The following is a 14,601-nucleotide window of genomic DNA, read 5'->3' as shown; positions in this document are numbered from 1 at the left end:
AGAACCCCTGAGCCCGGTCCAAGCAGTAAGTGCTCTTACTCCTGCAGTTCTTTTAGATGATTGAGAACTAGAAGAAGAAGGAGTCAGAATATTTGGTCTAGCATTATCTATTGTGTTTCTAACCACACATGCAACTTAAAATACCTGATTGTTCCCTGTAGAATCTTGAACATATTGGAGCCATCCTCGCAAGTCATCCACTCTTATTCAAACTGCAATTTACTTGACCTAACGAACAGAACCACCCGTACCTCATTGGCACTCTGATACCGCAAAATGAAATCCTCATCCCAATACAACCAAGCAACTTCCTGATCTATGCGCCGAGCATCCTTTACCAACAACACTCTAGACATTCCGTGATTCTCATATCCTATGAAGCATAATATAACCTTTGTCAAACTTTTCCCTTACTCTAGCCATTGCTAATTCACTCGCACGCCCCAAACTGGAACCAAAATAGCACCTAACCGTGCAATCAACTGCTCACAGCAGACTCCCCCACTTGGCTCGAAGCCATAGATCAAGATACACTCAATAACTCATAACACTTTTACTTTATTGATGCCACAATACCATAGTGAGATTAAACTCAAATCATTTATAAGTTTGTGAAAACACAAATCATCCAGTACTTTAAATCTTCTGCAAATCTCGCATTCATCCCCGCACAGTTAAGCCCCCTCTTTTAAGCGTCCTGAAATTTCAAATTTCCACACGTACCCTTCAATTAAACATGAGATCTTCTAACATACACATAAGTATTACACCACTTCAGAACACTCCGCAGGAGATAACCCATCTGCTTCGCCTCAATCTATCATTTCCATATACCTTCCACCGTCATACACATTACACGGTCACTTAGTCTTCCTGAGTCTGAACTCATACCGCAACATAAAATTTACTTCACTCCCAACTAGGAGACATGAAAAGATTCTTCATGCGCCCATAAATCGGGGCTACACATCCAGACACAATGGAAATCAAGCACTTAATAGTTCATCTATCATCCAACAGACCTCCCTCGTCACTTCCAAGTCATATAGATACCTCTCGCAGTACTAACATACCCATCACATAGCTATCCAGCCGTCATTCAAACTAATAGGGACAACACCGAACATAGAAGTTCAAAACACTTACTCACACAATCAGCACCTCGATGCTCAAGCCATAGGCGAAGATCCGGCCGCAAGTCCTTCAGACTGGCCCAACATCAACTCACAGAGATCACATCTCGCCCCTCGATTGGGGAATCACAAGCCATCAAGGCACATCTGATACCGAGTGCTCATGCGCGCATGTGAGCGCGTGGAAGGAATTTCAAGAGTTACTCTTCAAGCTGAATCAAGGACGCACAATAAGATTCCAAGAAGGTGAAGTTTTCCTAAAGGTTCTGCAGCCTCTCGAGGATAAATACAGACGTCTCCGTATCGATCCGCGAGACTCTACTAAACCTGCTCATGACCCGTGAGACCTATGTAACCTAGGCTCTAATACCAACTTGTCACGACCCAAACCCCACTCCGGTCGTGATGGCGCCTCTCGTGAAGACAAGGCCAGCCAAACCATTACCGAACACCTTTTTTAAGCAGTTAAACAATTCATAAGCAGTTTAAATATGATTTAATGATATTAATTAGCGGAAGTACAACCCAACACAACCCTAATCGGGGTGTCACAAGTCACGAGCATCTATTAGAGTGTAAATACAACTACACGGTCTGAAATATACAAAACAGGACTGATGAACCAAAGGAAGAAATGCGGTGCTGCGAACGCTGACAGTCACCTCGCTAAACTCTAATAACTTAGCCTCCGATCAGCTCAAAACCCGCCACCGGGGAACAACTACCTGCATCTGCACGCGAAGTGCAGGGAGTAAAGTGAGTACTCCTACTCAGTGAGTAATAAAGGTAAATAATAACTGAGCAGTAAGAAATCACGTAAGGTAAATCATCATGCTGTATAGAAGCAGTATAAAACCCTTTAAGAAAAAGCTGTGGAATCTTTAGAGAAATATCTTAGCTCAGTTTAACCTCTTTTGAAAATGACTTTTTCAGCGGTTACGCAAATGAATGCAAAACAAATAGTGCAGATAAGCACAGAAATCCGCCCCTCGGCACAGCGCTCAATTATCAGATAATGCGAGGAAATCAGGTAGATATTGCATAAAGTAGCACAGCCAATAGATAATGGCTGACAAATGAAATAAAGTAAACACATAAAACAGTACCAGTACCGCTGCGGCGTGCAACCCGATCCATATATCGTCGACGGCGCTCACTGGGGGTGTGCAGACTCTGGGAGGGGCCCCTTACGGCCCAAGCGCAATATCAAGCCATCTCGTGGCATCAAGTCTAGGCCCTCGGCCTCATCTCAGTATTAGTATAACACTGCTGCGGCGTGTAGCCCGATCCAAAAGTATCCTCACACACAGGCCTTCAGCCTTACTCAGTCAAAATCACATAAGCCCCTCGGGCAACAGTAAAACATGCTGCTCAGCCCAAAAATAGTATAGGAAATATCATTTCAAGTGTTAATGCAAAATAAACTTGGCTGAGTTTTGAAAACAGTGGAAAATACATGACTGAGTTCAAGTATAAAATCAAACTAGTGAGGAATATCAACAACCATCCCCGAAGGGGTTGAAATAATTGGCACGAAGCCCAAATATGGCAATCAGCCCAAATCAAGATGATAACAAATAAGTTTCAGTCAAATATGCGATAAAAATCATCAATCGGGACGGACCAAGTCACAATCCCCTATAGTAAAAGACCCCACGCTCATCATCCAGTGCGTGTCTCGCCTCAATATAGCACTACGATGTGCAATCCGGGGTTTGAAACCCTCAGGATATCATTTACAATCATTACTCACCTCGAACCGGTGAAATCTCTAGCTCGCGAGGCCTTTTCCCCTCAAATCGGCCTCCACGCGCGTCGAATCTATCCAAAATCAGAACGAATACGTCACAATATGCTAAGGGAAAAAAGCCCAAGCGAAAACAATCGAAAAATATCAAAAATCCCGAAATTAGCAAAACCCTAGCCCCGGGCCCACTTCTTAAAACTCAGAAATTTTAACATCAATAGGTTCCTCATCTCCCCACGAGTCTATGCATATCAAGAATACCAAAATCGGAGTTCAAATGACCCCTCAAATCCTCAATTTAAGGCCTCTTATTCTCAAGCCCTAATCCTTCATTTATTTAGGCTTAGATTCCATGAATTTCTAGGTGGATTTCACAATAAAAACGAGTTTTAGGTTCAAAATTCTTACCTCCAATCGATTCCCTTGAATCCCTCTTTAATCTCCACCAAGAAGCTCTCAAAATGATCAACCATGGAGGAAAAATGACCCAAAATCGCGGAATGAAATAACATATATGGTCTGCCCAGGCCTTTCCGCATCTACGGCCCAAAACCCGCTTCTGCGGTACCGCATATGCGGTCAAATCCTCCGCTTCTGCGGTTCTTCACTTAAAACCCAAAATCGCATCTGCGATTGAACTTCCGCATCTGCGGCTTCGCAGATGCGGCCTTCTTGACCGCTTCTGCGGTATCTGCTCACCTGACCAATTTAGCTTCTGCGATAATTCATTCGCATCTTCGGCGCCGCATCTGCGGTCCCCAACCCGCAGATGCAAAAATACCAGAAGTAGCAATATTAGTTGCTGCAACAAAATTCCAAATCTCTCCGTCGACCTCCCGAAATCACTCCGAGGCCCCCGGGACCTCAACCAATAGCACAAACATAACCCAATACCTTATTCAAACTTGTTCCAATCATCAAAACACCTCATTTAACATCAAATTACTCAAAACACATCGGATTCAAGCCTAAGTTTTCTAAAAAAATCTTCCGAAATACGCTTCCGATCAAAACCTAACCAAACACGTCCGAATGACCTGAAATTTTGCACACACACATCCCAAATGTCATAACGAAGCTACTGCAACTCTTGGAATTCCATTCCGACTCTCGGATCAAATTCTCGCCTACCAACCGGAAATCGCCAAAATACTAACTTCGCCAATTTAAGCCTAATTCTACGCCGGACCTCCAAAACCAATTCCGATCACACTCCTATGTCATAAATCACCCAATGAAGCTAACCAAATCATAAAAATTCCAATCCAAGCTCATATACAAATAAGTCAACTCTTGGTCAAACCTTTCAAATTCAAAGCTTTCAACTGAAACTGTTCTTTTAAATTCATTCCGATTTTTCCTGAAACCAAAACCAAAGATCTATATCAGTCATAATACATTACACGGGGCAAGTCGTGTCCGAGAACTGGCGATCAAAGTACAAAAGCTCAAAACGACCAGTCAGGTCGTTACATACACCTCATGTCACCTTTGATGACATGGAATTTAGTATCTTGTATGGTCCCGACTACGTTCACTTGCAGGATAATTTCGCCCTTTGTTGTTTCGCTTGCCATGTTGAAGCTATTGAGGACTCAGGATCCAGGTACAATCTGATCTTATATGCCGAGTTGTTCCACGACCCTCGATCTGATTATGTTTGCTGAGCTACATGGATCCACTAAAACACGTTTAGCTTGTATTTTTTTTAAAAGGATAGAGATTACCAAGGCGCCGTTGTGTGGATGAGATATGCCTTCTACTTCCTTGTCACAGAATGATAAGGCGTCCTTGGTCACGTAGCTCCGAGTCCGTTTTTCTTTCGTGATCGACACCTTGTTGCGTCTGAACATAGGCCTTTGTGGGATATCAACGCCGCAAACAATCATGTGGATTACATGCTGCGGCTCCTCCTACTTATTTTTTCTTGCATCTCTCTCCCTGAAGTGATTCTTGGCTCGATCGCTTAGAAAGTCTTGAATATGGCCCTCGTTGAACAATTTAGCCACTTCTTCCCTTATCTGCCTGCAATCTTTTGTTTTATGACCATGCGTGCCATGATACTTACACATTAAATTTGGATTCCTCTGAGACGGGTCAGTTTGGATTGGCCTGGGCCACCTGGTATCTTTGATTCTTCCAATAGCTGATACGATCCCTGATGCGTCTACATTGAAATTATACTGTGACAAACGAGGTGCCTCCGCGGGATCGGTGTGTCTGTCGAACCCGTTCCTACTCATGAGTCCTCGAGAACTTTGACCTCGATCGTTTCTCTGATCGTTTCTTGGGGTGTTTCGACCATAACCATTTTTTCTCCTATCAACATACGGCTGATACCGCTCTTTGTTTGATCTTGATTCCTTGTCCGTATCCCTCGGGGGCTTGGCTGCGAATCTGTTAGGATGAACTGATCCCGAGGGGGCTCCCAACTGGTCGTCCTCGACCCTGATTTTTAATTGATAACGGTTGTGCATATCTGACCACGTCACAGCTGGATACTCGATCAGGTTCTGCTTTAATTGTCGAGATGCAATTGAGCTCCTTTCATTCAAACCCTGCATAAAAGCTTGTACTACCCAGTTATCCGAGACCGGTGGTAATTCTATTCTTTCTATCTGAAACCTGGACACAAACTCCCTCAACATCTCGTCGTTCCTTTGTTTTATCTTGAAGACGTCCGATTTTCTCGTGGCCACCTTTATAGCCCCGGCGTGTGCTTTCACGAAGGCGTCTGCTAACATAGCAAATGAGTCAATAGAGTTAGGAGGTATGTTGTGATAACAAATCATGGCTCCTTTCGACAATGTCTCTCCGAACTTTTTGAACATGACTGATTCGATCTCGGCGTCATTCAAATCATTTCCTTTGATCCCGCAAGTGTATGAAGTAATATGCTCGTTAGGGTCGGTTGTCCCGTTATGTTTGGGTATATCAGGCATGCGAAACATCTTAGGAATAGGCATCGGAGCCTCACTATGGAGGAATGGTTTTGTTATAAACTTTTTGGCATCTAATCCTTTCAAAACTAGAGGTGCCCCCGGTATTTGGTCGACACGGGAATTATAAGTTTCCACTTTTTTGTCATTGTCTTCAATCTTCTTTTCTGTGGACTTGATCCTCTTGGTGAGCTCTTTGAGCATCTTCATAATGGTGGGGTCGGTCCCCGAGTCATTTCCATTTGACCTTTCTGGCTCTGGCTCATCACGTCGATTATTTTCATGTTCAGCTACACTCGCAGTCTTATTTTGACTTTGAAGTTGAGCAATGACGATCTGTTGAGCTTGCAGCATATCGAATATCACTTCGAGGCTGATTCCCCCGTCATCCACTCCTTGTGTTCCTTGGCCACCAGGTCAGGCTTCCCTGCGTACGCTCCCTCCGGGGTTTGTGCCTAAATCTTCGTTTAGAGCAATGTGTGAACTAATATCAACTGGTTCCGTGTTTGGCGCTTCTCCAGGGTTTATTGGTGGTACACCGACCCCTATATTGTTGTTTTTACCAAGACCTTCATTGTCATGAACAGGTGCATTTTGTGAGCTAGACATGTTTCAGCCCGAGAATTAAAAATTCTTGACAAGAAAAAAGTGTAAAAATAACGTGTGTAATGAGAATCAGTAAAGCAACAATCACTATTATCTTTAGCCCCACGGTGGGTGCCAAACTGTTTACCTCGAAAAATACGAGTAACAATTAAATTTGATTTGTAGTTTTAAAGATATGTGATTTAGTTCAATACTGATTAATAATCAAGAAATAAGAAGTAGAAATGAAAGAAATAAGTGAATCAAACCAATTTTACTCAGCAGTGGTGACCTCGAGATGCACTAAGAGCAATAAAGTAAGAATAATAAATGTAAAGGATAATAAAGAACAATGCTGATGAACAGTAAGAGAGAAAAGTAGGATAGTATATTCTTGCCAATGATCAGATGGTGCTACAAATGATTGGGATCCCCTTTATATAATAGGGGAACCCTAAATAAGGTATCTTTCTATTTACAATAGGGAATATTCTTGATACAGTTGTCTAACCGCCTAATACAGAATCGTACAATCCTATTTCGGGATTTGCACGATGATTTAGGGACGTAGCAGGAATCTAGCTCAATCTGTTACAAATCAATAACGGTACTATTTCGGGGTCGAGCATACTCGGCCTCGGTATGCATCGTGCTCTGTCCTTGACCTTGGGTCTGGTCCCTCGAACTCGAACTTGATCTCACCTGAACTCGGGCTTTGGGAGATCTCTCGGGCCTATAGATCGAAGGTATACGATCTTTCCCGTATACATCCAGTAAACCTTGCTCTTGAACTCGTCGTTGTTGGAAATATCCTAACCATGTATTCACCCTCATTCCAATTTAACCATGTATTCACCCTTATCGTGAAATGTTCTTCCGTGGACTGTTTGGTTTGGAGTCCCCTGGGTATGGATTTGCCCTCTATATTCATATTTGGGATGGATTTCCCTGGACATGGAGATGCCTTATACTTTTATATTTGGGATGGATTTCCCTAGGCTGGATTGGCCTTATGCAGTACTGAGCGACTGACTGTCAGTTGCAATTTATATTGAGGGATGGATCTTCCATGGGCTGGACCTGCCCCGTACAGTACTGAGTGGTTGAGTGCTCTGAGAGTGTGAGTACATGAGTTCATCATTGAGATGCATAGCATTTGACATACATACTTGATATACATGCATAGAGATGCTTTTCCTTCTGCTACCCGATTTTTGGTGATATTCATAATTTCACTTGTATATTGACATGTAGGCATGGAGATGTACTTTCCTCTTGCTATCTGAAAATGAAATATCTTATCTATTGTTGAAAGGTTTTGGGAAAAAATCACAATTTTCAAACTTGCTCATATATCTTTGGGGTTTTTCGGTTAAAGAGTTGGGATCTACTGTTATACTTGAAAAACATGCCTTTTTTTCGTAACTGTGAACGAGCTGAGTTATTTTTTGTACCACATTTATTATACTATTATGAATTCATGCTGGTTATTGGAGTTGGACTTTGACCCTTGTCCCAGCTCGTCACTACTTTCAAACTGAGGTCAGGTTTGTTACTTATTGAGTACATGGGGTCGGTTGTACTCATACTACACTTATACACCTTGCGTGAAGATGTTGGATGCTGATGTTGCTACATATGGTAGGAGCTGGATCTTAAGATGTACCTGCTTTCCAATCATAGCTGCCTCTTGATCTTGGTAGCTTTTATATTTCAGATCCGTTCTTGTATATTTCAAACAGATGGTGTATTTATTTCAAATCGGCTTTGTAAACTCTATATCTTAGAAGCTCATGATTTGTACTACCAATACTTAGAGAGTTGTATAAAAACTCAGTTATCTCATCTGTGACTCACATTGATATTATTATATTGTGTTTTAATATTAATTGTCTTACTTAGCGGGTCAAGTTAGATGCCATCACAATGATTTGGTTTTCGGGTCATGATAAGGTCCTTGTTATGTTTTGAGAATGGTTGGTGCGATTGGACGGGGTCCCGGGGGCTTCGGGTATGCTTCAGATTGATTTCGGGTCATTTAAGGTTGTGTTGGCATTGCTGAAGACTGCTGAATTATGGTGTTTTCGCATCCGCAGAATTTTGGTCGCAGATGCGACTCCGGAGATGCAGGACTTGGAGTCGCTAAAGCGTAGCTTCGCTGGAGGAGCTAGGGGCTGCGGATGCAGGAGGTGGGGCGCAGAAGCACAACCGCAGATGCGAAGAAGGGGCCGGGGAGGTGGGGATTGAGATTTTAAGTAATTCTTGCAGATGTGAGATTTTGTCCGCAGATGCGGTAGTTTTGTCCACAATTGCATGAATGTTGACCGAATATTAGTTCGAAGGGTTTGACCATTTTCTCATTATTTGGAGTTGTTGAGCTCGGCTAGAAGCGATTTTTGGACAGATTTTCACCACAATTGGAGGTGTAAGTGCACTTTAGTTGATTTTGATCATAGATACTGATTACCCATGGATTACTACACCTAATTTATGTGGATTTTTTAAAGTCCACTAGGCATTGTGTCTAAGGTTAACTTTTATAAATATAAAATATAGTACAACAACAATGGAGGAGGACATAAACCTTACCTCCAGAAATAAGATAAAGGTGCATTTGGTTAGCCATATATGACAACCAAAAGACCGCCGAACACTATGATGAGTTAGACCTATGATGATGTACCAATTGTTTATCCAACAATGATAGACAATTGGATGTACAAAAAATAAGTGAAGTAAGCCTAGGTCAACTATACAAAAATGCACAAATGATCCTAAATCTACTAAGAAAAAAGGTTGGAAGATCATGTTCCATATACAACAAATTTTACATCTAATGAGAATGTAGAACTATCCTAGAAGAAGTGGTAAACACCATAATCTAGTGGAGGGGGCTATCTTCTAGTTTGCTTTGGTATTGATGACAATGAAGGCCAAGTGGAAGATAACTATAAAAAAAAGCTCCTAAAGGTGAGATGTTTAGCTGCAACTGTCTAATGTTTCTGACAGAAGAGAGTGGGCATTTTGCTACTTCAATTATCCAGCTGAGTTTGAAACTTGCAGTGTGTGAACAGGACTGGAGAGCTGGATCTGGTACCTCAAGATGTTCTTGTTGATTGTTTGCATTGATGGCATGCTGCTGTAGATGTGCTTGCTGCTGGGATTTTGTGCAGTTGCTGATTTGTTTGAACTGCAACATTGAAGTTGAAAGCTTAGGTAGCAGCTGCTGATGACTTGGATTTCTGTGGTTCATTGCTTTCAGAGATGCCCCATGAGGAGCTTCCATGATGTTGATGCTACTGTGTATGTAGCTGTTGATGAACGTGTGTTGGTTCCTGCAGGTTCTAGTAGGAAAGCTATGACAAACCCTCAAAAATTGACACAACTGCAGAAGGTTGAGCATTTGAAATGCTAATACCACTCCTTGTAATTGAGTCAATATTTTCAGTCCATCCAAGGTACCTGCAACAAGAAACAAACAGAAAAATTCTGTTCCCAGGTTCTTGTGTATACTGGGAGCAGTGGTGGAGAGCATGTTGTGGGGATCATGGCTTTTCAGTGAAGGTATGGAAAGAAATAATGAGTGGTGATGGCTTGAAAAACTGAATGCTGACGTATGACAGCCTAGTGAAGGAAGCAATTCTGCTCCCAAGTTCTTGTGTAAACTGGAGTTTCCTGAAGGTTCGAACATTGGACACATGGGTTTGGGTTGTGGTTTCTGGAGTTTTCCTGGGTCTGCTGCACTAGGAGTACAACAGTTTTTGGGTGTGTGTGGTGGTTGAAATATTGGTGGGTACATTTGGATGGTTGGTTGAAGTTGAACTTGGGATTGAAGTAATGTAGAGTGAAGTCCTGCCCAGGAGATACATGGGCTTCTTCACTTGCTACAACTGCTTCATTTTTGGGAGGAAGTGGTGTTTGTTGAGCACATGTGTGTGGTTGTAACAGATGGTGTGTGCAGAATAGTGGTGTGCCCAACAGTAGTTAAAGTTGAGGGAACTTAAACTGCTGAGAGGACATGATTCTGCAGCTGGAGTTTCTGCTGCTTCCAATTGATATGCTCCTAGGATAATGAGCATCATAGATGCTAACATCACGATCTGGGAGTACATCAATTGGGTGAGCACTACTGATGGAGGGAAACCTGCAAAAAAGAGCACAAAGTTAGAGAAAAAATGGCCATTGCTGCCCAGTTTCTTGTTTCTACTGACTGCAGGCAATTTTTTGTGTTTCGAGACAAAGGGGTTAGCTCCTAGGTTCTTGTGGATTTTAGGAGCAACTGTAGGAATAGGACAGAAGATATATGTTGAAATTTTTTTTTGGTGTGGAATGTTTATCTTTTTGGGTTTTTCTAACTTTTTTCCTGCACCTAGTGAAGCTGGTTTTGTGTTCACAGGTGCAGTGTGTGTGTGTATGTGTGTGTGTGTGTGTGTTAAGGTCTGCTCCAGTCCATTGGTCAATCCTCAGGAGATTGAACAGCATTGCTGTTAATACCACACTTTGAGGATAGGCCAATGGGCTTTGTAGTCCCACAATGATGATACCTGCAAAAAAGAAAAGGAGGTTAGCATGGGCAAGAATTGGCCCCAAGTGATGCCTTGTGTTCTTCATTTGGACTGACATTTGGGCCCCTATTTCTAATGAAATATCAACCATAACCATTAGATGAGGCAGAGGAGCTTGCATGTTGTGAAGGTACCAGGATTCTGCTGGTTTTCTTGTGCCTAAAAGCAGGAGCACCCAGGTAATCTTGCATGATTTGCTCTCTGATGTGAGCTGGGAGTGAAGAGGCAGTATGGAACTCAGTCAATGTGGTGAATTCATGACTGATCTTTGAACGAATTAGCAGGACAATTTGCTTCTCTGTACACATGAGAAGCTCTAAAATCTACACATTGGGTGCACATGTCCTTCAACTGTGATACCTTCATTTTCAATGTCCAAGGGGGGTCTTTATCTTCAGTCAGCCATTTGATCAAAAGTGCTGAATCTGCTTCTAGGTGAATTATGGTGAATCCATTAGCGAAACACCACTGTACCTATTCTTGCTGCTTCAGTTTCTGCATAGTTGTTGGTGCCCTCCCCTAATGGAATAGACATAGCATGAATGAACTTCCCCTGGTGATTTCTAATTATAACTCCAGCTCCTATCTTGCCAGGATTGGTTAGTGCACTACCATCAGAATTAATCTTGACAAAGTCATTATCAAGTTTGTTCCAACAAGGGTAGAAATAGTGTATTGCTGGAGGTTTTCATTGAAAAGATAGAGATCTTCCCAGTTGAGGGGCCAGTTGATATCAGGGAAGTTGGTTCCTAGGAGCAGGTTGATGTCTGAGTTGATTGAATATAGGACCCTGGTTAAGGAAGAATATTTTGCCCCATACTTGGCACTGCATCTATTTTTCCATAAGTTCCAGCAAATAATGGTAGAGGTGGTGTCCAAGATGAGCTTTTGAACCACATTATGACTCTTCTGTAGCCACCATTTCTTCAAAAGCATAATAAAAGGTAGGTTCTCAGCGTGGACACCTACATGTCCTCCATACTTCCTCCAAATGATTCTTGCAAAATTACCAGAACCGAAGAGGTGATCTACTGTTTCATGAGCATGCACTGAGCAACAAACACATCTTGAAATAGTGGGACTGCTGAAGGGGAGCACTCTTTCATCAGTGGGTAATTTGTTTCTTAAGGCTCTCCAAAGGCAGAATGACCATTTGAAAGGGATCTTTGTGTGCCATATCATCTTGTTAGTGAAGTTGGGTGGCTTTTTGTTCCTTATGAGATCCCAAGCAGTAGCACAGGTGAATTTACCATCCACAGTAGGGGTCCAGATTAGCTTATCAGGGAGATCTGGACTGAAGTGGATGGCTATCTACATGATCTCATGAAACTTATGAGCTGGAGCTGTTTCATTAAGCTTTTGGAGGTCCCAATTCCCCTCATTCTAGAAATGAGAAACTGAGATTCTGCCTGGTCTTCCTCCTCCTCTTCTGCTGTTGGCCAAAGGGCCTGATCCCAACCAATTATCCCACCAGAAGCTGCAGCACCCATTATGTAATCTTCACTGAATTGCGGTTTCAACATCTTTTTTGTTGAACATCAGCCTTTTCCAAGCTTAAGATTGGCTAGTGTCCCATTTCTTGGATATTGGGTGAGATCTCTGACAGTATTTGGCTTTTAGAAAGGAACTCCAAAGTGAGTCCACAATTATGAAATGCCACCACTGTTTGAATTCCATGGCCTTGCAGGTATCTTTGATTGTTCTGAAGCCAATACCACCTTCATTGAGAGGCTAAGATAGTTTTGACCATGATGCCTAATGATATTTGTGTTTGTCTTTGTCCATACCCCATAAGAAGTTAGCATCAATCCTTTAATCTGCTTCATGACTGTGTTGGGAGGGGACACAACTGAAATTAAGTGAATTGGTAGAGCCTGCAATATATGCTTGATCAAAGTTGCCTTTCCATCATAGGATAGCATTTTACCATGCCAACCTTTGATTCTTCCCACAACCTTAGGAATTAGCCCATTGAAGTGCATGATTCTACTTCTACCAGTGTACAGAGGACACCCCAGGTATGTGAGAGGTGAATCTTTTTTGGTGAATCCTGTCACTTCATGAATTCTTTTAATAGTAGCTTGCTGAGCAAAGGGGGGAGTCATGAAGTAGCTCTTCTGTCTGTTAATGAGCTGCCCAGAGGTGTTCTCATAATTTGTAAGGACCCACATGATCTTTATGAGAAAATTTCTTTTGCCAGAGGTAAAGATGATGATATCATCTACAAAGCTCAAGTGATTGATCTGTGGCCTTCTCTTTTCCATGTAGAAGCCATTGAATAGTTGGTCATGGTTCAAACTATTGAGCATTCTAGAGAGAAGTTCTGCACCTATGATGAATAAAGATGGGGCTAGTGGATCCCCCTATTTGAGGCCCCTTGAGGATTGGAAGAAACCACATCTTGTACCATTTACAACTACAGAGTACCATTTGTTAGACATTGTCCTCCATATCATGTCAATGATCATTTCATTGAATCCCATTCTTCTGAGTGTTAAGCATGTAAAGCTCCAGGAAACCTGTCATAAGCTTTTTCCATGTCAAGCTTGATGACTACATTTGAACCCACATTTGGCTTCTTAATACCATGAAATATTTCCCGAGCAAGCATGATATTTTCAGAGATGTTCCTACTTTTGACAAAACCTGATTGATTTGCTGAGATGATCCTAGGAAGAATAGGACCAAGCCTTGTGCCAATGACCTTGGAGATAATCTTGTTGACAAAATTGCTAAGAATAATTGGTCTAAATTCTGTGAGACTATTAGGGTTTTCAACTTTTGGCAGAAAAACTAGGCATGCACTAGTCATGAACCTGGGCATAGGACTACCTTTAAAAAAGGCCAGAACAACATTGAATAGGTCTTCTTTGATCACTTCCAAGCATGATTGGTAAAATTTCCCATTCATAGCATCTGGTCCTGCTGCACTTGTAGGATTCATGAAAAAAAAATCTCCTTTATTTCAACAATAGATGGATCCCTAGTTAGGGTAGCATTGTCTTCATCTGTGATCATAGTTGGGATGATAGACAGAAGGTCTTCTCTAATTACTGTGCCAGGATCTAAGAAAAGGTTTTGGAAATAATCACAAGCAGCCTCTCCAATATTTTCATCTCCCTGGATCCATTCACCTTCCTCATTCTTGATTTTGTAAATAAACAGTTTCCTTCTTCTTCCTCTGATTAAACTGTGAAAATATCTGGAGTTTGCATAACCTTCCTTGAACCATTGAAGCTGAGTTTTTTGCTTCAAGATATCCTGTTCAATCTTTAGATATCTAACATATTGGGCCTTCAGTTCATTAAGGGCTGATCTGTCAGGATCTGCATTGGTTTGAGCCCCGGTAGTTTCTGCATTTTTGACCTTTTGTTCAAACTCCCTGGCCTTCAGAAAAATATCTCCATATTCTTGTCTAGACCACTGACTCAGGGCATGACTTATTGCTTTCAACTTCTGATGAAACACCCATACTTCTGAAACCAGAGGTAAGAATCCTCTGTTGTCTACCCAGCAATTGAGAAATTTGAAATATTTTTTGCCATTGCCCTGCCTGATATGAAGTTCCAGGAGTAGTGGAGTGTGGTATGATCCTGTTGAGGCTAAATGAGAAACTGTAGCAGCAGGAAACA

The 14,601-nt window shown here is 42.0% G+C and overlaps 1 protein-coding gene across 1 annotated transcript; it reads right to left on the bottom strand.

Moving 5' to 3' along the window:
- Positions 1-13,463: 13,463 nt before the first annotated feature.
- Positions 13,464-13,913, bottom strand: LOC109239150. Its single transcript, XM_019405672.1, has one exon. It carries the CDS (start codon positions 13,911-13,913, stop codon positions 13,464-13,466), a length of 450 nt encoding a protein of 149 aa, XP_019261217.1.
- Positions 13,914-14,601: the final 688 nt, after the last annotated feature.

Source organism: Nicotiana attenuata, unplaced genomic scaffold, assembly GCF_001879085.1.
Source record: "Nicotiana attenuata strain UT unplaced genomic scaffold, NIATTr2, whole genome shotgun sequence".
NCBI classification, from domain to species: Eukaryota; Viridiplantae; Streptophyta; class Magnoliopsida; order Solanales; family Solanaceae; genus Nicotiana; species Nicotiana attenuata.
This window is presented reverse-complemented; position numbering and strand designations above follow the sequence as displayed.

What these genes read in the sequence shown, in the direction of transcription:
- LOC109239150 (XM_019405672.1), bottom strand. Translation starts at nt 13,913, where the DNA reads ATGAATCCTACAAGTGCAGCAGGACCAGATGCTATGAATGGGAAATTT.